The sequence below is a fragment of the Cylas formicarius genome, unplaced genomic scaffold, assembly GCF_029955315.1.
Source record: "Cylas formicarius isolate icCylForm1 unplaced genomic scaffold, icCylForm1.1 PGA_scaffold_2__14_contigs__length_35257938, whole genome shotgun sequence".
In the NCBI taxonomy this organism is placed as follows: Eukaryota; Metazoa; Arthropoda; class Insecta; order Coleoptera; family Brentidae; genus Cylas; species Cylas formicarius.
In genome coordinates, this window is record NW_026844319.1 from 32663895 (window position 1) to 32688024 (window position 24130).

Below are 24130 nucleotides of genomic sequence, written 5' to 3' on the forward strand. Positions count from 1 at the left end.
GCCACAATTTAAACCCCCGCCCCCGCCCACACAACCATGCGGCTATTAATTAATAACCTCAAATTCCACACCTCGCTACGTAATCTTATCCGAATTCTCACGATCTGGCATACCAAAAACGGTCGTCGCGGTCATCGGGGCCGATCGTTATCGGGGCATAATCGAAAGTGTCACTTTTTTTTTCTATAGACGACCGACCCCCACTTAATCGGCCAATTAAGCGATCTACGACGGCGGCGGCGGCCTCCTCGCTCGCCAGATTCGAATCTGGGTGACCGAATTTAATGCGATTGTCGTGTAATTCGGCGCCGGGGGCAATAAATTTCGTCGACCGCACCACCGCGGGGGGTGGGGGGGAGGGGCGACGACGTGGCACGGCGGAAAGGGGAGCGTCGGGGGTTAACGATATTTTTCGACGGCCGGAATCGCGTGAAGTCCTGTCGACAAACGCGTCATCGACGTCGACCGCCATTTTTCAACTATTTTTTTTAGGCGTCCAAGTGTACAGGGTGGACCACAAGCATTTCACTTAAGAAAGAGGGAAACTTAACAAAGGTCCCCAAATGTTTCAGTGTCAGAAAATAATAACATATGCTTATTCAGTGGACAACGAGAATTATAAACGAAAAGTAATACACAAATAATAATAATAAACAAATAAACAATAAAAAGTTGTGCCGGATCATATTTCATAAGTTTACAGTGCCACATAATGCAGAAAGTGGCTAATGCCAATAAATGTTTAAAGAAATGTAATTTATATTAATTACAAAGCTTAACCTAGATCACATAAAAATATAAGAAAGAAACAAATATTGCTTTAAATTTGACAAACAAATCTTACATGTTTAGATTTTTTATATTCGACATTCTCCACCTTTTCTCTGTTGTTTTTTTCTCATATTTCGTTTACTTTTTGTTTTTATTCTTGTTAAGTTATATATTGCTTAGAGGCTCACAAATAAGATAAATTTTTTGAGATGTTTTTTAAGACTACTTAATGATGTTAATATTATCTTTCTTTGGAGATACAATTATTTGTTATCACATTTTCATTTTCTTTATTTCGTGTATTGTTAGAATGATTGATGTTTTGTAGTTCCGTTTCGTAATTTCTACTTTTTTGGAGAACGAATTTTTTAAGATGTATATCCAGCACTAGTCCCCATCCCATAATGCGTTAATATTTGGTGTCAATTCAAAATGGTTCAAAAATATTTGCATTTGTAAATCCTTGGGTTGCTTACTACTGTTTCTAAGTGTTTATTCCAGTTTAACTGTGTATCCATTGTTAAGTATATTATATCTGTCGACCTTATTGAATAGCGTGCATTGTTCATTGTTTGTATTTCCAAAGTATTACAATTACAATTCGGCAAGTCATTTTGCACTTTTATTTTAGCAATGTTAGGATTAATTTATCGGAATTATACACGTCACTTAAATTTAGTCCTCTAAATTTTTGCTAGAATACTCTTGATCGTAGCAGAAAAACCATCAATAAAACCAACCAGTCATTTCCTTAAAACTTTTACGTAAAACAAATTCCTATATTGATTTATAAAATAAAATAAAACCGTTTTTTCAATATCAGTTTTTCTAAAAAAATACTATCGCCAATAACTGTTCCGTTGCTTTATTTACAAAGTTCTCCAGTTTACATTTTTAATTTTAACAGAAAAGTATTGCCAAAGTATTAAATACTTAATACCAGTTTTTTAAGAGAAAAAATAATAATATATATATGGCGTGCCATTTAAGAAAATCAAGATTTTTAAATTTAAAACGATCCAAATACATTCGTTTATTTCGAACACCCTGTAGTATCAAGCAAACCTTCTTTAAAAATTAAAATATTGGAAAAACTATTAGGTTTAGGTATTTATCATCATAAATAAAAAAAAAGACATTTAATTTTTGAGCCACAACTTTTATTAAAAAAAGAAAAAACTTTATTAAGATAATTATTTATTGTTATCTTCTGAAATTGTAAATACAAATTTTAATCATTAATGAGTGTTTTTAGATGAGAAAATAACAGAATATTTTCGAAAAAAACAAAACTAACTAAAAAAAAACTGTTCACCTTTCGTTGTTCTGAACTTTAAAATAATTTTTGCGTTTGAGTTTGATATTTTGTCAGGAATGGAAATCGTGAGATAGAAAAAGTTATGATAATTTATTCTTTCTTAAACTACCATGTAGCCAAAATATTTCTTAAGAAATATATTTAAAAAGATGAGGTATTATGTGTATACATAATTTTTCAGATCTGTGACGGAAATTAAAAAAAAAACCACCCCGGAAAATTTGGGAAAATTTCGCAATAAATTACATTCCTCATTTCCACATAAATACATGCGCTGACTTGTCTAGACTTGCAATAACAAAATTTTGTTTCATAGATAAAAACATTGGTGCATTCACGCACCAGTAAATATTTTCAAAAAATAAAGCATAATCATATATACATGCTATAGACTTAACAAAAATGGCAAGACAAATCCAAACTATTTTGGATTTACTTAAAAAGGTGATACAAATTTATCTGCCGCTTCTGTTAACTTTTGAAGTCATATATAAGATTTTTCCTTTAGACATAAACTAGCGATTTCTACGGTTTTATGTCCTTTAGTAGCGATAATAATAAAATTTCTAAATGGACGTGCAAAAATATTTCTTGGATGTGACAAAAAAAATCATAGAATAGATGGTGCATTAACGCACCACTGGGGCAAAATGGGTTAAACTAGTTGCCCGACGAGTTTCCCGAACCATTCACAATAACCGGTAATTTTTCAGCAGTGAGAGGGAGAGAGAGAAAGGGGGGTGGGGAGAGATCAACCACACGTACACACATACACGCATTAATCGCATTATGCAGGTAACACTGTTACACAATCGTCTCGTTGCATTCACAAAACGTAACGCGGCGGCGATGTTGCCGATTCGCTCACGAATCGCGACGTTGCCGGTTCGCGCGCGACCCGTTCCGGTTTCGCGGACAGCGGTGCTTATTAGCGATCTAATTAATTAGCCTCGTCCGATGCGGTCAGCGAACGCGGGCCGCGCCAGACCAAGAGAAGATCCACCACCGGGACGACCCGAGCGCGATCCAATTAAATCGCCATTCACGGTCTCGCCGGGCGGCGGATTTGATTTGCCGCACTTTTCTTTGCGATCGTCCAAAGTACATTATGTGAGTTATGACTTTTAAATACTGATAATGCTTAAGTACTATCAAAAGTATTTATTTATTTATCAAAATCAATGTTACCCATTCAGATTAGCATTTGCTGGGATATTCTTGCTCGCCTTACATGGATTTCCTAAGCTTTGGGAACAGGAACAAGTCGCAGAGGGCCATATCCGGTGAGTATGGTGGCTGAGGCATGATTGTGGTTTCGTTTTTGGCCAAAAAGATGACGCATAACTTCAAGGTAATACTCTTTATTGACGGTACGACATTATGGTAAGAACTCTTAATCTATTACGCCACGAACGTCAAAGAAAACAGTAAGCAAAACCCTGAGATTTGATCGAACCTTCATTGGGACCACTGGGCTTTGCTTTCGACATCATAACCATATACCCATGATTCGTCACCTGAACAAATCAGGATCATCACTGATGTCGTTTAACGACGGCTCTTTTGTTCAAAATTAAGCAGTTACGGAACAAATTTTGCTGCTACACGCTAACCGAGATGCCGACGTCTTCAGCCACTTCTCTAATAGTGATTCGATGACTTTTCAACACCATTTGTTTCACTTCTTCAACGCTTTCGTCATTTATTGAGGCGTCCAGAGCGAGGTTCGTCATCGTCGTTTTCTCGGCCATCTTTTTTTTTTGTTCAAAGTAGATTCACCATATACCGTTGTCAACACTTCAAGTGTTCTTCAGCACTGTATTCCATTTTTTAAATAAAATTTTAAGCAAATCCTTTGTTCCATTTATTTTTACACTAAACACGTCTAACGCTTCTGGCTGACATAAAAAAGTATACGTGCAAACTGGCTGGAACTGCGAACATATGTGTACCAACATAAGAAAAAAAATCATCCAAGGTCGAATGTACATAGCCAGCCCAATTACACGAGTCACCTTACTGTTTGAACACCTCTCGTAATATCTGCAAAAGTGACTTAAGCAACAGTATACGTAATTAATGCTTTAAACTTCGCCCACATTTTTAGCGCAGGGATACCTCTAGAGAAGGAGACTCGATATAATGTATTGAAATCTATAACCAGTTCGTATAATCTAGCTTTTTCCGTCACTAGCTTATCAATCAAACTCGTCACTAAAATGGCGTTTACGAACCTTGTTTAATAATTAATATTAAATAATCATCAACGTAAATGATCTGACGCTACTGAGAAATGTCAAAAAACCTATATAAAATTCTTTTCGCTTTTTTGTACAATCGGCTTACGCAAAAGATGGTAAGCAAAACGCTTAAACCCTAGAAATATATAACCAGTTCGATTTACTAATAGAATGAGTTTTATTTTAGGAATTGGTGCTAACCAGTCGCATTATATTGGTGCGGGTTGTCTACGAAATGTTTTACAAACCAGGTGGCAATTTTGACACTGACATTGGTATTTTCACCAGTATAATAATCTAAAATATGAGAGATATATTTTTGATTTTAATCCAGTTGTGAGTTATATAAGGAAACCAGAAATTTGGATAGTGTATAGTTTACGTTTCTATTGTTCTTTTTTTTTGCTATTACTTAAAACTTTTTGTATTCATTTTAAATTAGAGAAAATATTAAAAATAGTAGCTTTATTTTTTGTTCACTCTTTTTTCCTAACATTAACGTTAAATCATATAGTTTCGTTATGTATTGGGTTGTTCGGAAAGTCATTTCGTTTTTTTTGGGGAACATGAAAGACAGTTTTCGTATAATGAATAAATATTTTATTAAATTATATATTGGCCATTCTGGTCCAACACCTTTTGCCATCTTTCTGGCAGTAACATAATTCCCCTCTCATAACAGTTTTGGTCCTTGCTGGCAAAAAACTGGTTCAGGTGGTTTTCGACATCTTCATTTGAGGTAAAGGTTTTGCCATCCAAAAAATTTTGCAGGGACCGGAACGAATAGTAGTCGGAAGGCGCCAGATCTGGAGAATATGGTGGATGTTGCAGTACGTCCCATTCAAGCTGTAAAAGTTTTTGGCGAGTGACCAAACTTGTGTGAGGTCTCGCATTATCCTGGTGGAATACTACACCCTTCCTGTTGATTAATTCGGGCCTCTTCTCTTTAAGTGAATCATTTAATTTGTCCAGTTGATGACAATAGACTTCTGAATTAATCGTTGTATTGTCCGGCAAAAGCTAAAAAAAAAACGATTCCTTTGACATCCCACCAAACGGAGAGCATCACCTTTTTTTGGTGAATGTTGGCTTTTGACACGCTTTGAGCCGGTTCATCTTTTCTGCTCCATGACCTCTTGCGTTTAACATTGTTGTATATAACCCATTTTTCGTCCCCAGTAATAATCCGCTTCAAAAATGGATCATTTTCTTGACGTTTGAGGAGCGAATCACACACGTCAACGCGACGACACAAATTTCGCTCCGTAAGGACATGGGGCACCCACACATCGAGCTTCGAGGTTAAGCCCATGCCTTTCAAATGGCCATAAACAGTCGAATTCGACAAATTTAATCTCTCACCGATCTCTCGTGTGGTTATTCGCCGATTTGCATCAACTAATGCCTTTATCGCATCTTTGTCAGCTTCGACCGGCCTTCCAGACCGTGGTGCATCTTCGACATCAAAATTGCCGGATCGAAATTTTGCAAACCAGTTCTGGCACTGGCGTACTGTTAACACGCCTTCTCCATACACATCCGTCAATTTTTTTCTCGCTTGGACAGCATTTTTACCTTTTCTGAAGTAAAAAAGTAAAACATGACGAAAATGCTGCTTATTGCTCTCCATATTTAAAAGGGCACCAACCAAAAACTACTGCGTAGAATTAATAGAACTTTTTCACACACAAGCCTTGCGATATCAGCTCTCAAGACATATAATGGTTATGCGGCTTAAGTGTGAGGTTGGTTTCGAAAAAACGTAATTAAGTCATCTGACGGGAAAAAACGAAATTACTTTCCGAACAACCTTATATTACTGAATCAGTCCGTAAAACAATTTCTTCACATTCTACATCTGATTTCGAACTGTATAGAAAACTAACTTATTAACTAAAGCAGCCTACGTGATTTTTCTTGCCTTTTCTTTGGTTTCTTAAATAATTCTATGTAAATTTCATTTTCTTCGTGTTTAAAGTTGAAAGGAAAAAAGAGCTTGCAATATCAAATTGACTGCAAAAAAACCTAGGCGGGTTAGTCACCTCAAACGTCTTTAATAACTGCCAAGCTAGAGGTAGGTAGTGAGGTGGATAAAAAAAGATGTAAGCACAAAGATTAAAAGAAAAAGTTGAACGTAAAAGAAGTAAGAGAGTAAATTTTTAAACAAATAGTAAGTAAATTACCAGAGCTGAAAAACTGTCACTGTCATAATAATTCATGCGCGAGATACGTCAGTGAACATACAGCGGCGAAACGGCCGACTATTTATAGGCTATTTTCCATTTTATTCCGATTTTCACACAGATACGGAACAGGCTTCTTAGCCGTCCATTTCCTACCGTATTGTCTTCATAATTGAATCTATTTAAAACGCTTCCCATTTGTATACGGAATCTTCACACGGTACGATGCGAAGACATTTCTTCGTGATTATGCAATCTTACTTAGCGTTAAACTTAATAATTGCGATGAAAGTTTTCAATCGATTATACTGATGGTATACAAATACTTCTCTAATGGGGTAAAAATAGAAATAAAATATCAGAACGAGATGATTTCCGTTCTCCAGAAGATTTGACGACCATTTTCTTATTTGTTTTGAAATAGTTGAAACGATTTTTGGGTGACATCAAGGCCGATCGTATCTAGGGAAGACATGCGCGCTAGTGACCTTGGGATAAAAAGAAGAAGATATAACCTTAATTCAAAATGGTGTAAAGTTGCAGCTCCAGAATCTATTGCCAAAAAAGAATTCAAAATGGTTTTGCCATAAGTGCAAATAGAAATATTTGGCTAGAAATTGTAATAATCGAATATAAACAATGGCTGGTAAGGTTCTGACAGAATCTCAAGATGTACATGGGGTGTTCAATCAGAAATAAATTGACAGCAACTACCAGCCGAAGCGGAAGCGAAAAGACGTTGAAAGTATTTCGGAAAAGTAGTACACTTGACACTAACCTTAACCTCGAAGGCTTCTCAAAATTAGATCTCATTGAACTTTTAACGGGTCGGGTGAAAGACCCGGTATATGACGGGGAAAGTTTTGGCCGCTTTGGACGAATAGGCGGCAAAACATTTCCCCCAAAAACGACCCCCGATATGCAATTTTCGAAGATCGTAAAATTCCCCCTCGAAACAGTTATCGTGTCTGGCTTTCCGATGTCGAAGCAGACCTCTGGAAGCGTGCCAGCATTCCAAGGGGATCGCCGTCAAGCAATACGTTTTGGGGGGCGCAGGCGGCCATAGTCGTTTGCATTGTCTAATGGGCCTAGTATAATGAGATAAGCGTTGGTATAACGCGAGAGTTTACGTTTCTTCCTTCTCCTGAGACCCTGCGCCCGGTGTATACTTTCATCCAAATTAGACCGCTAGGCTCTGTTTTCTTCCATGTTCTTTATGGCTGTTATGGCAGCATCGCTGTGCGATGTAGATTAGTGTTGAAGAAATCCAGATTTTTTAATTTCGAAGTTTTTTTTTGTATTTTTTGCTGTGAAAAGGACATGCGAATAGCGAATTTCAAATAACCTGGAATGAACTTAAGGTCGCGCGTAACCTCGAGTTTATCTAAGATCGAAAAACAGACTCTCGTTCACGAAATAGTAGACCTTAAAAAAAAAACGAATAATATGAACTATAAGCGTTCAATTAAACTCCGAAGTCGATGTTTAAAAAAATTTTCTTGGACCGAATTGTTTAGCCTATAAACTTTAATTATTTATTTTTGTTATTAACTAGTCCCAATCAAGTATTAACTATATAAAACCATGGAGCCAAAATTTCCAAGTATTAATTCGTTTTATTCGTATATCTGGACTAAGAAGTGTTATCATGTCTTTGCTATTTAAAAAATACGTAATATTGACAACAAGTGACCTAATGTGGGAAGCTTTAAATTCAACAAGAATTTATACGTAAAGTAAAGTAAGTAAGTAAAATCTTTTGTCCTAGAATTGATATCTGAAATGTGCTCCATTGGAAAATCTTGGGATTTTGTTAATCGAATTCGCCAAAACGGCACCACCTATTTGGAACACTCTGTAATACCTTGATCGTTAGCGTTACAACAGAATTTTATATGGGGAAATCAAAATATGAAACAAAAAACACTTAACCTCGATTTCTGCCTAAGCTATGCAAAATTTGAATGGGAATTTCTTAAGTGACATTTATTTTAACCAAGGATTCCAAAAGTTGGGACACCCTGTATCAACAAAATGAAAATATTTTAAATCTTCGGGAGAGTCCAAGAAACTTTTGTACAACACTTTTTTCGTATCCCCTATAGATTGCCAGATCGTACAGCGCATCATTTTATTTGGCACACGGTGTATTGCTATTTCCCTGCAGAATTTTCAAATAGTAGTGGCCGAAAAAAAAAAACAATCCGGAACCAGTTAATCATCCACGTGGATCCTGAATGACCGGTTCACGATCAGTTACGAATTCTTACGCATAGGTTTCTAACCGATAACTTCTGCCAAAATTTCGGCTGTCGGCCGGCAAACTGAACGGAATCTCGTGTGCGAGTGTGTGTGTGTAGATGTAATCTCGGATGCCGAATAGGCACTCGACGTATGCCGGCACGCAGTAGCGGCGCATAGCTGTGCCGTTGAACCCGAAGGCCCCGGCGTCTACACGAATATTGTTGCGTGCCTCTGACACATTTTCTTATTCGCACGCGCTTATATACATACAACTTCCTCGGCGAACTCCCCCCCCCCCCCCCCCCCCCTTGGAGTCGCTCCGCGCCGCTCGCCGCACGAAACAATTTTTATTTTTTTATCGGACGGTTTGCCACGAGTTTGATCGATACGCTGGGAGTTCCGTTTCCGATAGCAAATAGGCCAGAGAGCTTCGATCTAAGGAGAGGCGACAGTGACCGGCTCGGTTCTTCGAGGAGCATGGTCGAACGTCTCGGGTATAAACGTTAGTCTTTGAAAGGTGATTTTTTCAGGTCACTGTAATACTTTTTACAAAGCTTCTGGATTCCTCCTGCGTCGGTTTTTGCTGAGTCGAAATTGCTGACGTTTCGCCAATCGCCAATTTCAGTCAAGCTCTGAAGAAGCCAACAGGATGATTGGCGAAACGTACTTCGTGCTTATTAATCAGATAGTCTTTCAAGCGAAAGCATTTTCTTCTCCTTCCTCCAGGGACATCACTCCTCTGGCTGGACCTCGCGCTTCTCTTAAATTTTTCCTTAATTTCCTTTTCTTAATGATACTTAGCAGCTCATTTTCTTGTTGCATGCGCAGTAATACGAATTGATGGATTCATTTAATGGATACATGCTTTGTCCACGATATTCTCAGCATAGGACAAAATTTAAATACAAAATAAATGTAAAAATCCAAAACGTAAAATGTCAAATAACAGTATGTAAAAATGTAGAATAAATGCAACCCATACGATATCGAGCACTTAGTGAGAAAAGTGTTAAAGTGCTGCTCGATTCCGATTTTAATTATCTTAAGGTATATATATATATATATATATATATATATATATATATATATATATATATATATATATATATATATATATATATATATATATATATATATATATATATATATATATATATATATATATATATATATATATATATATATACAGTGTGTCCAAGATAAGGATGCACAGCATGGGGATCTCGGAAACTATAAGAGATACAGTGTCGGTTAAATTAGACAAAAGTTGCGCATTTTGATACCGAACAAGATCCCGTTTTACAAATTTGAAAATTCCAAGCCGTTCCGGAAATATCCGAGAAAAACCGAAATATTGCGATTTCGTGTTTATTATTTTTTAAAGCTATTTGAAAAGATATGAAAAAACGGAAAACACTTTTCCATTGGCACTTTTTAATCTCTCCAAATTGACGTTAACAAATTTTCATTACAGCGTTTCGATTCCATGGAACCACCATCAACTTTGATTTTTCTTATGGGACGGAAAAAAAGTACACACAGTATTAGGTTGTGCTTTTCATTGCGAATTCAACGATGTACGATACAATACGGTTACTTATGTTTTTATCCAGAAAAATGGCTTTTTAATACATTTCTAGTATTTTATTGTAGTAGGCCATGAGATCCGAACGATGAAAGGCAAAGGAAAATGGTTGACAAGTTCGAGTTAATGTGTTTATTTATTTACTAACTCTAACTGTTCATTTAACATAACAACTAAATCCAACAAGTTAATGAAAAACAAATTCTATAACAAATGTTCGAATAAATGACCTCCATTTTCTAGGCATAAGTACGCCCGTCTCACGGTAGACTCCAAAACACGACTTAACATTTCAGGAGTAATTTTATTAAACGCTGCTCGTACTGATTGACGTAATTGTTCCTCGTTGTCAAAACATTCTTTGAATACCTCATTTTTTATGTAGCCCCATAAGAAAAAGTCCAAGGGAGTTAAGTCCGGGGACCTTGGAGGCCAAGGTGTTTCACTGTAAGTCCCAATGTATTTTCCATCAAACCGTTCAGTTAAATATTGGCGAACTTCTCTGGAGTTATGGGCTGGGCCACCATCTTGTTGGAACCAGCAGCCTTGCACAGCGCCTAGCGGTAAATCATCTAAGGCATCTTCTAAATCGTGCCTCAAGATGTCAAGGTACCGCTCGGAAGTTAAGGAATTATTATAGAAAATAGGGCCTATAATCTTGCTACCAAAAATCCCACACCAAATATTAAACCCAAAGCGAACTTGATGTCTGGATAGTCTATTAACACGTGGATTTTGTTGCGACCAATAGTGTGTATTGCGCCTGTTATAAATACCGTTATTGGTCACCATACTTTCATCAGACCAAATCACTTTATATGGAAAATTAAAACTCTCATCACACATCCTGGTATACCACTCACAAAAATGTCTACGTCGTTCGTCGTCACCCGGTTTTAATCCTTGACATATTCTGAATTTGTAAGGCTTAAATTCATTTTTCCTTAAAATAAACTGAGCTGTAGATTTAGCTACCCCATTCTGGTCTTCAATTTCTCTGGTAGAAGTTTGTGGATTTTCGATAACAGATTGTAGAACAATGTATTGGTTTTCTTCATTGGAAGGTTTTTGTCGGGATAATGCAGGCTTCTTAAATGATGCATATTCTTTCAGATTAAATAACAAACGCCGAAAAATACTCTTGTCAGGTTGTCTCCGCTCTGGGTATTTGTTAGAATACATACGCTCGGCTTCCACACAATTTCTTTGGCACCAGATGTAGCAAGACAGCATATCACATTTTTCTTCGTTTGTAAAATTACCTCCCTCCATTGTAGAACAAAATAAATTAGAAAAAGACAACAACAATAAAAATACAAAAACAATAACTAAAGGAATAAACTTATGATCGACTGATAACAAAGACAAATAACATTAATGTGTCATTGAAATTGACTGGATGTCATTTTGTCATGGCCTACTCCATTTAAATGCTGAAATGTATTAAAAAGCCATTTTTCTGGATAAAAACATAAGTAACCGTATTGTATCGTACATCGTTGAATTCGCAATGAAAAGCACAACCTAATACTGTGTGTACTTTTTTTCCGTCCCATAAGAAAAATCAAAGTTGATGGTGGTTCCATGGAATCGAAACGCTGTAATGAAAATTTGTTAACGTCAATTTTGAGAGATTAAAAAGTGCCAATGGAAAAGTGTTTTCCGTTTTTTCATATCTTTTCAAATAGCTTTAAAAAATAATAAACACGAAATCGCAATATTTCGGTTTTTCTCGGATATTTCCGGAACGGCTTGGAATTTTCAAATTTGTAAAACGGGATCTTGTTCGGTATCAAAATGCGCAACTTTTGTCTAATTTAACCGACACTGTATCTCTTATAGTTTCCGAGATCCCCATGCTGTGCATCCTTATCTTGGACACACTGTATATATATATATATATATATATATCATATGATGCACGATAAATTTTTTTCAAACCGTAGACAAAAATAATTCAAACAAAAACCATAAACAAATTCACAATAGGAATTTACACAAACTCTGTTTCTTCTGATTTAAAACTTAAAAAGTACAACAAACATTAGAATCTTCATTTTAAAATTACGATTTCTTCAGATTAAAATAAATAAACAAAATGACAATGACAAAAAGTTGCTTGTGGCAGTTTTTTAAAAAGAAATTTAATAATAAAAAAAGTAAGGTGCCGAAAAATGACCCCCCCCCCCCCGCCCAACTTGCAGTTTTCGTACCTATACGCAATCGAGGAAACGTTTTATTTTAAAATTAATCTAAAATTAGATAGCCGAGTTTAGCGGTCATTAAGAATGCTAAACGATATCTATAATAACCCCACTTTCATCGATCGACCTGATCGCGTACCCTATATTTATAGTGACGGAATATTTTATAAAATGAGCATAATGTGGCGCTGAACTGCTAAATGATTTCAGTGAATTTCGACGAATAAAAAGCTTAATCGCATAATCGATCAAGCGAATTACTATAGGAATAAAATCAACGGCTCCACTTACCTACTATACTAACTAAAGATGACACTAAAACTAGAACTAGAAACGACCAGGGTGGGGGGTATATCCGTAGATACAGCTTGGATCGTCTTCGACCTAGAAAATAAAAAGAAATTGGCATTAAAAGCGAGGCGAGTTATTACATCTATCTAATTTCTTTTGATGGGAAAGAGGTTTGATCGGCATTGTATGCACAGAATGAGTAAAACTATGGACGTCAATTGTGCTAAACAGCAGTGCAAAAAGTGTACCCCTTTCTTGCACTCCGTTGCGCGCTGCAATAGTCCAACAATATGAATGAAGTTTACCAGCTTTTAAACAAACAATGAAATTTAAATGATAATATTTACGGAAATTTTTATTATTCCGGAAATGATAACCATCGAGTAACGAAGAATATGACTTCGTCAGTAATGTGATTATAATTCAACAGAATTGAAGTAAAAAATATTTCCTTTTAAAATTAAACAGAAATTAAAAAATGTAGGTATAATATTAAATATAAAAAAAAACGTATTATAATAAATTATAAAAAAACATATAAACCTAATTTTATTGTGTGTCTTTCACGGTTTACCTGAACTTCAAAGTCATGGCAAAGTTTGGTAAATTTAAAAATACAGTAATAGGCAAGTAAATTAATATTTTTTCGAAAATCTCCAGCGCCCTGTACTATAGACGAAAACTGTAAATACGAAAATTGTAGCTCTCGACACAGTTTACGACACTCTTTAAACTTTAAATCAAATTGACGACAGAAATTTTCAGGGTCTTTTAGATTTTCCTGGTTCATGAATTGTTCCAATAGAGTAAATGGTTTTCGAAAAAATATTTGCTTTCGGAAACTGTGCAGTATGTTGTAAGAGCAATTGACGTCATCGCGTTTAGATTTTTTTAAATATCTCGAGCACGTTATGTGATATTGAACAACCGCAGATACCAAAATTATAGCTCTCGCACAAATTGTCATATTTTCAAAGAATTTTAATTTATGGCCAATAATTTACCAAAATAAATAAGAACTAAAAGTTCAGATGTTCACGAAATTATATTTGATTCGACAACACCGTGTCTTTATCAAATGATATCAAATGATAAAGACACGGTGTTGTCGAAACAATTGTCATGTCATAATATATAATTTCGTGAAAATCTGAACTTTTAGTTCTTATTTATTTTGATAAATGGATTTTCAACAAGTAAAAGCCACCTCAGTCCAATAATTTACCTCTAAAAAGGGTCATTTAAAATTTTGGCCATAATTGGAAAACCCTGTATATAATGCTTTAAATAAACACTACAGTCCTGGATCTCCCGCATATCGTGGTTCTAGATAGTTTTCGAGAAAATAATTTTTTCCATGAATTGAAAATTATTAAAGAAAAATAACTTCAAAAGTTGAAATATGAGTGTGCAAAATGACTGCAAATTTGAGACACTTATTATATTTCTTCATATAGCAGGGAATATCTCGAACACCCTGTAAAATTCGAAAAAAAAAAACTTTAAATACATGGATTCAGCTGACTATATGGCTTATATTGTTGTATGAACGAATCTGATGAATGATAGATAGAATTTTAGTAATTCAAATTTGCTTAAAAGAAAAACCCATTTTTGACGCATTAGGCGAATCCTCTGCGTCTTTTCAGATTCCATAAACGCGCTTTTTTTCAATGGCATCCGTCGGGGAAGAAATATTTATACACGTATGCCAAATTTCAATTCGAAAGCTTCGAAAATAGCCGAAAATCGAAAAAAAAAGATGGAACCCGAGGTCCGATGGCGGCCATTTTTTATTGGCTTACTTGTCCCTTTTATACAAAGATGTAGAAACAGGAAAAAAAATTGTGTGTTGAAATAAGTTTCAGACTGTATACTTAAAAAGATTTTATTTCATCGATAATTTTTTTACAACTGCCAACCTTATAAATGCAATACAACACAAAAAGGCCATTGATGCCAGTTAAAAAACACCAGAAGTCACGTGACGTTCACGCATCCGGGTAGTGGGCCATTTGCAATACGTTGAATGTAATTAAAAGTCAGTTTATTATTTAAAATTAAAAAAGTGATCCTCGCAAGACACGAGCTATAAACCGCAGCAGCCGTAGTTCCTTAATAATTTATAATTCCTTAGAATTCTTCTTCGATCGCTTAGATTTTTTTAAGAAATTCGTCCATACTGTACCGTGCGTTCAATTTATCTTGACAACATTTTAATTGACTAAAACTTTTTTGTTTTTAGAGATATCACGGTAACAAACAAACAAAATGTAGGGTTGGTTAGGAGCCACGTGTAAAAACAAAGTATAGTAGAAAAGTATAAAACAAAACACCATCAATTTTCTCACATATAAGCCTACATCATTTTTTTTTAAATCGAACACCCTGTATATTATATATGTGTTTAATAGAATATCTTATTTCGATTGCAATGATATTATTGCTTGATTGATTGATTGATTGATATTAGTGATTACACTTTATATTTTAGTCCACTCGTTCTTGACAAATCGGCCATTTTTATATAGCTTCAAAGAGTGAACTGACTGACAAATAAAAATATGTTTATATTTGAGACATTAGTAAACAACGTTGATGGTTGAATTATTGCCCAAGTCATTATTGTTAAAATGGTTTTTAGCATCCGTGAACGGAGTGATATGCTTCAAGAATTTTTAAACATCAAGAACATCTATCAACGACGTCAGAGCTCCCCAATGTTTTGTATTCCATTTCATCAAGGCAACTATGGCTATTTTTCTCCTTTAACTCGAACCTTGACGTTATTTCACAGTTGCTCTCTTGATCCCTTTGCTGGCGATCGTCGACTATTTAAGACAAAATTAAAACATGTGGTTGAATGTAGTTGTAACTAGTGTGATACTGTTTGTTTACTGTTTTTGTGTTTTTATATATTTATATTGTTACTTTTTCTTTGTAAATTGGCTCAGCGGTTGAAATAAATAAATAAGAATACTTTCTGAATAATGAAAGTGCAACCGCAGCTCGTCGTCAGTAAATTAGACTTTCTCCAGAGCGCTGAGCTCCTTCATAAACTGATATTTCCACGGCCGGCAAAGAAATTTGCAGAAAACGGCAATGCTAAAAAGGTGAAGCACATCCAGTTTCACCTATGAATAGAATATATGAAGAGACAGGTATTTCTCGGGGATCAATCCACTCAGTTTTGAAAGAGTATTTATTATTGCATTTAAATTTCGTAAAACTCACAAACTAAGTGCAGAACAACGCCAAAATAGGTTGCAGTTTTGTTTGGATTTTAATATATATTTTTTTAAACCTTATGATGAAAGTTCGTTCACTACAAGAAAAGGTTGTAATAGACAACATAGGCTATATTGGTCTTTATATAAATAAAAACCCAGGGGTACCAATCAATTAATGTATGGTGTGATGTCATAGATGGGCTTAATTTTGGGTATTTGTAGATCAAAAGTTAATTTTAGATCATTATTTGCACCTCTTAGAGCACCAAATAGAACAATATATAGAAGATTTACCCCTAAATATTATGAGGCAGCAAGACTCACAATGTTGTGCAAGTTAAAAATTTCCTTAACATGGAATATCCCAGGGGTTGGATAGAGAACGGCGGAACTATGGATTGGCCAGCCAACAGCCCCGACTTAACTTTAATGGATTTTTTTCTTTTGGGGATTTAACTTTAACGGATTTTTTTCTTTTCGGGGCACATAAAAAATCACATGCATAGAACTCCTTGTAATAACGCCGTGAGGATTTCGGAGGCAATCAATCAGTTAAGAGACAATCCGTGCGTGAAAATGCATCCAGGAACATACAGCAGTATTTAGAATAGTCAAAGAATTTTTTACTTTAGTGTGTCTTGTCATGTTTAGTGTTTAATTTGGAAATAATTATTGCTGTTGCCGTCAGGACGCTCTTTGAAATTTTAACTGATTTGTCAAAAACGAGTGAACTTAAATATGGAATAACATATTATATTAAACAACTATATAATATATAGGGTGTTAAATTTAGAAAAATATGATGTATACTTATATGTGTTTTGTGTTCATTTGGAAATTAACTTGGCAACTAACCCTACATTTTGTTTTTTCGATATTTCTAAAAATAATAAAATTACAGCCAATTAAAATGTTATCAAGATAAATTGAACGCACGATACATCAGAATTCCCGTGGGGTGCACACTCTCAGTATCTACTTTTTTAATATATTATTATGTATAAGCTGCGAATTTTGATGTTATCGGACTTATAGAAGGACCGTTCAAGAATCTAGCGAGGTGCACTTTTCAATGCCCGACTTCAACCGATATCACGGTCGTTGTATGCATTATCTTATCTCTCCCGGCTTTCTCGTTTGATCTGGCGCGAACTGTTTGGTTAACGGATTTCGGAAAGTAAACGACGATAAAGGGGTCAAATTTTCTACGCACCAACAAGTTTCGAACAAAATTTTAATAACAATTATCGAGTCCAATGGACTCTAAGATTGTGGCTTCCGTGTTCGAATTCGTATGACTACCAAATGCTACTTAATAATAATCTTATTAAGCCAGTAGGAAGTGCAAAATTAAAATAATATTCGTATACATTTTCTTGAATAGTGATTATACATTCAATATATCAATCAACAACATCATCTAATGAGGATAGCCAATGTTACCAATTTACGAATTATATTAAACATGCACTTAATGATCTTAACCTTACTCGAAATAAAATAGATAATCTCCCGGAGCTTTCAAGTGGTTGATGGTGTTTCAATTGCTCAAATATTATTATTATTATTATTATTATTATTAATTATTAATATCAATTAGCACAATTTTATAAAATATTGGCAAGAAATGATTGGAACAGCTAATAAATAGGCACTTGTTTCAAAATAAAATTGAAAATGGCCGGTATTTAAAGTATTTAATATGTTCTTATAAGGGTAATTAAAAAACAAAACAACAGAAAATCAAAATATTTTACGAAATTGTAATGAGAACGAAAAATTCTGAATTAACAGAAACCATTGAGATTTTGATTCGAGATTAAGTTTAGAAAAAGCATCAAATGATGGAGATTACGTTGAAAATTTCTAAATTAATTATAGTTACCGTTGGACCAAAAAATATGCTTAACAGTTTCCTTTTCCAAGGCAATATTGATGTAGATCATAAAATTCGACTTTTGAACAACAAAATTGTTGGGTTATAACTTGATAAAAATCCGTTTACCACAATTACATTAGAACAAAAAATGTTCAGATTTTGACAGTCATTTATTGGTTTATGACAAGACCGAAGCGGCTGTTATAAACCCATATATGACTGCCAAAATCTGATGGTCGAGTTATACATTTTTTTGATATCGTGTTAAAAAGGACTTTCATCTTAAATAGAAATATACAGGGTCTTCCATTTAAAACAGTGAAGTTACAGTTGCGAAGATCATTAATTTTTATCGGCACGTTCCGAAAATAATAGAGAAAAAATCATACGACTTTTGAATAGAACGTTTTGATTAGGGATATAAGAAATAAACCATAAGAAAATTTCAGATAAGCTTCTTTTTTGCGCCTTCTCTGGCAAAATTTACATGATCACAACCGTTTGTAGACTGTAGAAATTAAAATCAATAAAAATAGGAAAAAAATTGTTTTTTTTTTAAATAATATTTTAAATTCAACCTGGTAAACAATTCGCACGTTTCCCACGCATCTGGGGCAGTTTCTCCTTTCGAATGTCTTAGTCAAAAAAACACGCAATTCCGACAAATTGCCGACTTCCACGAGCGCCTTTGAAACGGGAAACCACCAATTGGCGTGGGTGCAAACACAAATTTTAATAATTGATAAGACGTTTGACCGCGATTTGAGACACAGCGATGTCAGTTTTCAAACAACAACCGCTTAAATTACAAGACATTGTAACGGATAAGCGGCCAGTATCAACCGATTATTTTTTTTTAAACAGTCCTTAAAACAACCGAGGTATTTTCTATACACATTTTTTTTTAATTTTAATCGTAATTACAATTAGCGACCACAGTCCGCTGTTCCCACGTTCTTTCTTTTTAATTTAATACTTGTTTCTATAATGGTTTATAGGTTACGTTATTAAATATGAATATTCCGCTATGAAAAATCGTTCGGGTGACATTTCGCCCGATTGGCCGCTAAATTAGAAACGTAAATGGTAGCGCCATTGCTTTTTCCGTCGTAGCCACGACAAAAATGCCTATAAAAAAATTTCGCACGACAATAAAACGAATTTCGAAGCAATCCGTTTTTTTTTTATAAATACAATTTTAAAAGCTTTTATATTTCTTTCTGATTTGATAAACGAAATTATTTACATATACAGGGTGATTCATAATGGTGGGCAATCTCTAAACGTGAGATACTATGGTCCATAAGATACCTGCATGTCATGTCATGCAGACAGGTAATACATATAAATAAAAATATTAAATTAGATTTTGAAAATGGGAAGCGTGGTCGCAATAGTAGGTATAAAATTAAACTACAGGTATGTAAAATTGATCAAGATATATCATCTATTTAAAAATGAGCGTTGGCGGTGAAGGTGGACAATTGCTGCATTTCATTTGAAGTTTTTTGATAATATTATTAATATTCCCAAAATTTTTATTATTAAGTATTTCTTCGAATTAATTATTATTAAATTTAAACAAGTTAAAAACCGACAAAGGTAGAAGAGTCTTTTCTATAAAAAATAGAACATTCCTGGTTGATGCGATTTATTGTCATTGTCGCAAAATGTTGGAAATGAATAAGAAAATTACTCGTAATATTTTGTGTCTAGTAACTCACCAATATTACGGCATGTTTCACTTTTTTTTTTTTTTAATCAAAGTGCCACTAACTTACTCGTGGTTCACCAGAACAGTATGGGAAAGTACGCATTTGCATTGTCGGCAAATAAAAAAAGCACCCAATTATCAGTGGTTTTTAAAATAATTCACCAAGTTTTTAATAGAATATGGAAATACAATGACGGCGTCTAAGAACACCAAATGCTGTAAAAAATTATTATTTGGCGTATTCTAAAAAAAATAAAAAATTCATTCGAAATTGCACTTGATTTCTGGACATTTTGATTGTATGTACGTGCAATGAATCTAGATTATTAATAAGCATAGAGCAATACTATTTTAGCAATGCCTCACTATTTTTTCGTCAATTTTACCATCCCGTAACCAAATTTTCTTAACTTGCTTCATTTTTATGTAATAATCGAAATCTAAAATCTAATCCCGACATCGTAATCCTAAACACAAATGAATATCAGGAAAAGATTCAAGACAGACGGATTATATCGTCAACTTGAAAAAGATCCTACGTCATCTATCGAACGCCTCCTTAAATCTATCATTAAGGCTTCTTCTCTATCAGACTCCGTGAAAAAATCCGAAAAAAAAATCAAAAAAATCGTGACCCTAAAATTCCTCGTCTCTACGGACTCAAAAAGATTCACAAACGAGGATTACCCCTTCGACCTCTAGTCAGCACCATTGGTTCTCCAACATATTCTCTAGCAAAATATCTAGCTTCCTTTTACAGGGAAAACTAACTGTTTTGTACTTAATTCCATTCATTTCATCGAACAAATAAAAAACATTACATGAGATGCACAAGATATTCTGGTTAGTTGCGACGTAGAATCCCTCCATACTAAAAGTTCCTTATCCTGAAACTCTCACCATCATGTCAGATATATTAAAATAAGAGAATCTGGAACCAAACCTTCTCAAAAAATGCTTGCCTCATCGTGAATATATTTATGGAAGCCTTTGAGAAGAAAGCGATATTTTTGTTATTTGGCCTTATCAAGATAAAAGAAGTCACTCGAAAGCGATCGTTTCTTATAAAACTCTTGGGAAAGACCGTCTTAAAAAAGGTGCGTAAAAAAGTAGCACATTTTGGCACTAACATTTCGGACCGCTTCGGAAATAAATTCCTCGATAGTTTTATCTTTCTCCGCCGCTTTTTCGGAGATTTATTTATATTATACGCGGCACGGAATTATACGAAGAAAAACTCTCTAGGCGCCGGAAAACTCGAAATGCGATACCGCGGGGTTATCGACCTAAATATTATCTTGGGCGCTCTCTCGCGCCTCCAATAACTCTATCCGTAGAACTCCGAAACCTTACTTGTCCCGGATATGGATATTTTTAGGATCGCCGTGGTCTTTTTCTTTTGTTTCACGACTTTGTGGTTGTGGGGAAATAGTATAGGAGAACGGGGTCGGGGCATCGAAACGAGGGTGATACCGAAATAAAAAATAAGTTAAGTTTCATTCGTGACGGAAAATAATGCGATTTGTAGCGCTTTATTTTTAAGATTTACGCTGATTTATTGCTATTTGTGAAGGATGTACCATTTAAAAAGGATTTATCAGTTACGCGAGAGCCTATATAGTAGCCAAATGCCAAGTGCTCCCAAAACCGAAACGGTTTGAACGAGGTCACGTGACTTTCGTATACGTCAAAAGGTTCTTTTGATAAGAGAAGAATTACTAAAAACAAGTTCATTTTTGAATATTTAAAAATGTAAGTGTTTTAAGCTAAACTCTCCGTTGAGAGGGCTACTGAGGACCAAGTGCTATAGGACAAAGGTCCTAATTAGTTGAATATTTTGTCTTAGAAGATACTTTTAAAAATTATTTTTGTTTTTGCAGCTGAGAACTTGCAAGCTATTGAAACAGGTACTATATGTTTGCAGAAAATGCCCTATTTTTTTTCGTTTGATTTAAAGCGGCTTGAAATTTTCACATTTGACATTAGTAATTGTTTTGAAGTTAATTTATTGGGGTAAATTTGTTTTCAAGTAACAGTTGGACGTAATAAAAAAAATCGCGATCTTTGGTTTGTCAACGATGCCGCAAGAAATGAAAAACCAAATCTTGTGATGAAATGATTTCCTTTCAATCCTTTGCTCCGATTTACAGCTATTTATTGATGATTTATTGGAATTACTGCGAAGTTATGAGGATTTACTAGCTTACATAGAATGCATTTGTGGACCTTTATCTTTATCAAAAGTATTCATAATCAATATTACAGAAGTGTTGCATATTTTTAATTCCAGAGTACTTTATTAGATTCTGTTGTTTACGTTTTTTTTTCTTCTCCTCTTCTTGTATACTGAATGTCCCAGTAAGGGCACCAAGGTACGGTATTGGGGACATAGGGAGTTAACTGTTAACTAAATCGGGCAACAGAAAATGCTGAAAATTGTTTTCAAGTTTTTGAAACGGCCAGCAGGGGGCGTAATTGTTATCTTGAATTTTAAAACTGTTAATATCGAAGCTTAGAAAATTTCAAATGTGTTCAAATATTTTCTAAAATAAGAATCCACCAGACAAGCTCAACGACTCATTTTAATAAACTCGGAGTCCTTGAAAAGGGTTTTTTCTAGCTTTTCCTTGCCACCAGGTGGGGTTTTTTTCTGACATAATGGGAAAAAAACAGTTTGTGAAAAAAGAATATAGATAGATAGATCATTTATTCACAAACTCCATTACAATGGATGTTTCATCACAAAATATAATATTAAAATGTTTTATTATAGATGAAGTGGTGATGTGTATATAACAAACAATACAAATACATAAATATAACATTACAAATATTTATTTAGAACATGCGCTTCGAATCCACTTAGGCTATAAAAAGCATTGGTTGTCAGATGCATCTTGACATGTTTCTTAAATTGCTTGGTAGAAAAGTTGTTTAAGCTCGACGGAGGCATATTATGATAGTGTGGCACTGCTGAGCCTAAAGTTCCTCTACAAAAATGTGATTCAGTTTAGGCTTTAAGAGATTTTCTCTGTTACGAGTGTACTGACAATGGTTATTAATGGGTTATGGCTATGGCTATGATATTTGAGTCTTATAATATTTAACGAAGCAATACTTGGATGTTGAGCTTGCTATGTCCACCAATTATTGGAGGCTGGTGTTGCAATCGTCTATATGCAACGGGATTTAGCTGCACCTCGTATGTAGATCTGTATTTATTGCAAATGGCACGATAACATATGTTCAAGAACTTGGATCGGACGACGAAGATTGCTAATCTATATTGGCACCAGGCGGCTGAAATAAGTCTTCAAAACTCAGCAACAACAAAGCAATTTGGAATAAGGAAGGAAGTCAGACAGGGCTGCATTCTATCCCGAATGCTTTTCTCTATGTGGAGAGAGTTTTTGCTGAGATAATATCTGAAAGACCCATGGGTATTATAGTTAATGATATTTGATGATTTGCACACCCTACTAAATACTGTCAATAAGTCAAGCCCACAGAGGGGCCTAAAGATCAACACCAACAAAACGAAGTTTATGGTTGTATCTAGAGATGTCTCGCCAAACCTATATCTCCAACTCAATGGAGAGCAAATAGAGCGCGGGTCAATAAGTTTAAATATTTGGAAGCCAAAACTTGAAATTAAATGCAGGATAGAACAAGCACGGACAACATTTCTAAAGCAAAAAAAAAAAAATCCTCACCAACCGGAATCCAAATTTCAAACTCGGGTACAGAATGGTTGCCTGATCAGTTCTCCTGTACGCTTCTTCTATAAAGGGCACATTATACGGGGAGAGCGATATGACTTTCAACGCCCAATACTACAGGGAAAGATTGAAGGTGGAAGACGAGGCATCGGAAGGAAAAAGTTGTTTTGGCTCAGAAATATTCGCCAGTGGACCGGTATAAGCGCCATTCAGTCGCTCCAGGAAGCTGCAGCAAATAAAGTCATACGATAGGGAGGACGTTTAAGCAGTAATCTGCATGGCACCTAAAGAAGTAGAAGAATGAATTGTTTAACGATTTGGCAATAAAATCCATCATTATTATTACCGTTATCGCACAAAAACGGGTGTTAAATCGTTCCACGTAAAACAAATCATTACGTTCGCGAGAATTGGCAATCTTCTGACGTTATTGTTAAAAACAATGACGGTACGCATTGCGAAATTATTTTTACCTCGACAACAATTATTATGATATTCCGGAATTTTCTGTGTTCGAGTCACGAAATTCGTCAACGTATTGACGCGATATTTCCCATAATATTTTGCAAGAGCCGCCGCGTGTTTGTGAACGGTTTCACAAAAACCTATACGTGCATAATGTACGGTTTGATTTGTACATTAACAACAAAAGAACAATAAAACGAGGTTTAGATCCCCAAATTGAATAATCGCGGCGCATACAAACACCAATGCCGGAACACTTTCACTCGTTTAAATTGCAAAAATATGCA

At 34.9% G+C, this 24130-nt stretch overlaps 1 protein-coding gene across 2 annotated transcripts in view; it reads right to left on the reverse strand.

Annotated features, from left to right (window-relative positions):
• The window catches only part of LOC132697949 (protein spitz-like), a 151212-nt gene that overhangs the window by 43244 nt on the left and 83838 nt on the right, over window positions 1–24130 (reverse strand). For both annotated transcript variants that reach the window (XM_060663740.1, XM_060663739.1), the window contains one exon: window positions 12837–12929. In XM_060663740.1, the coding sequence (XP_060519723.1) occupies window positions 12837–12929 (93 nt within the window). The remainder of the gene's footprint in view (window positions 1–12836; window positions 12930–24130) is intronic.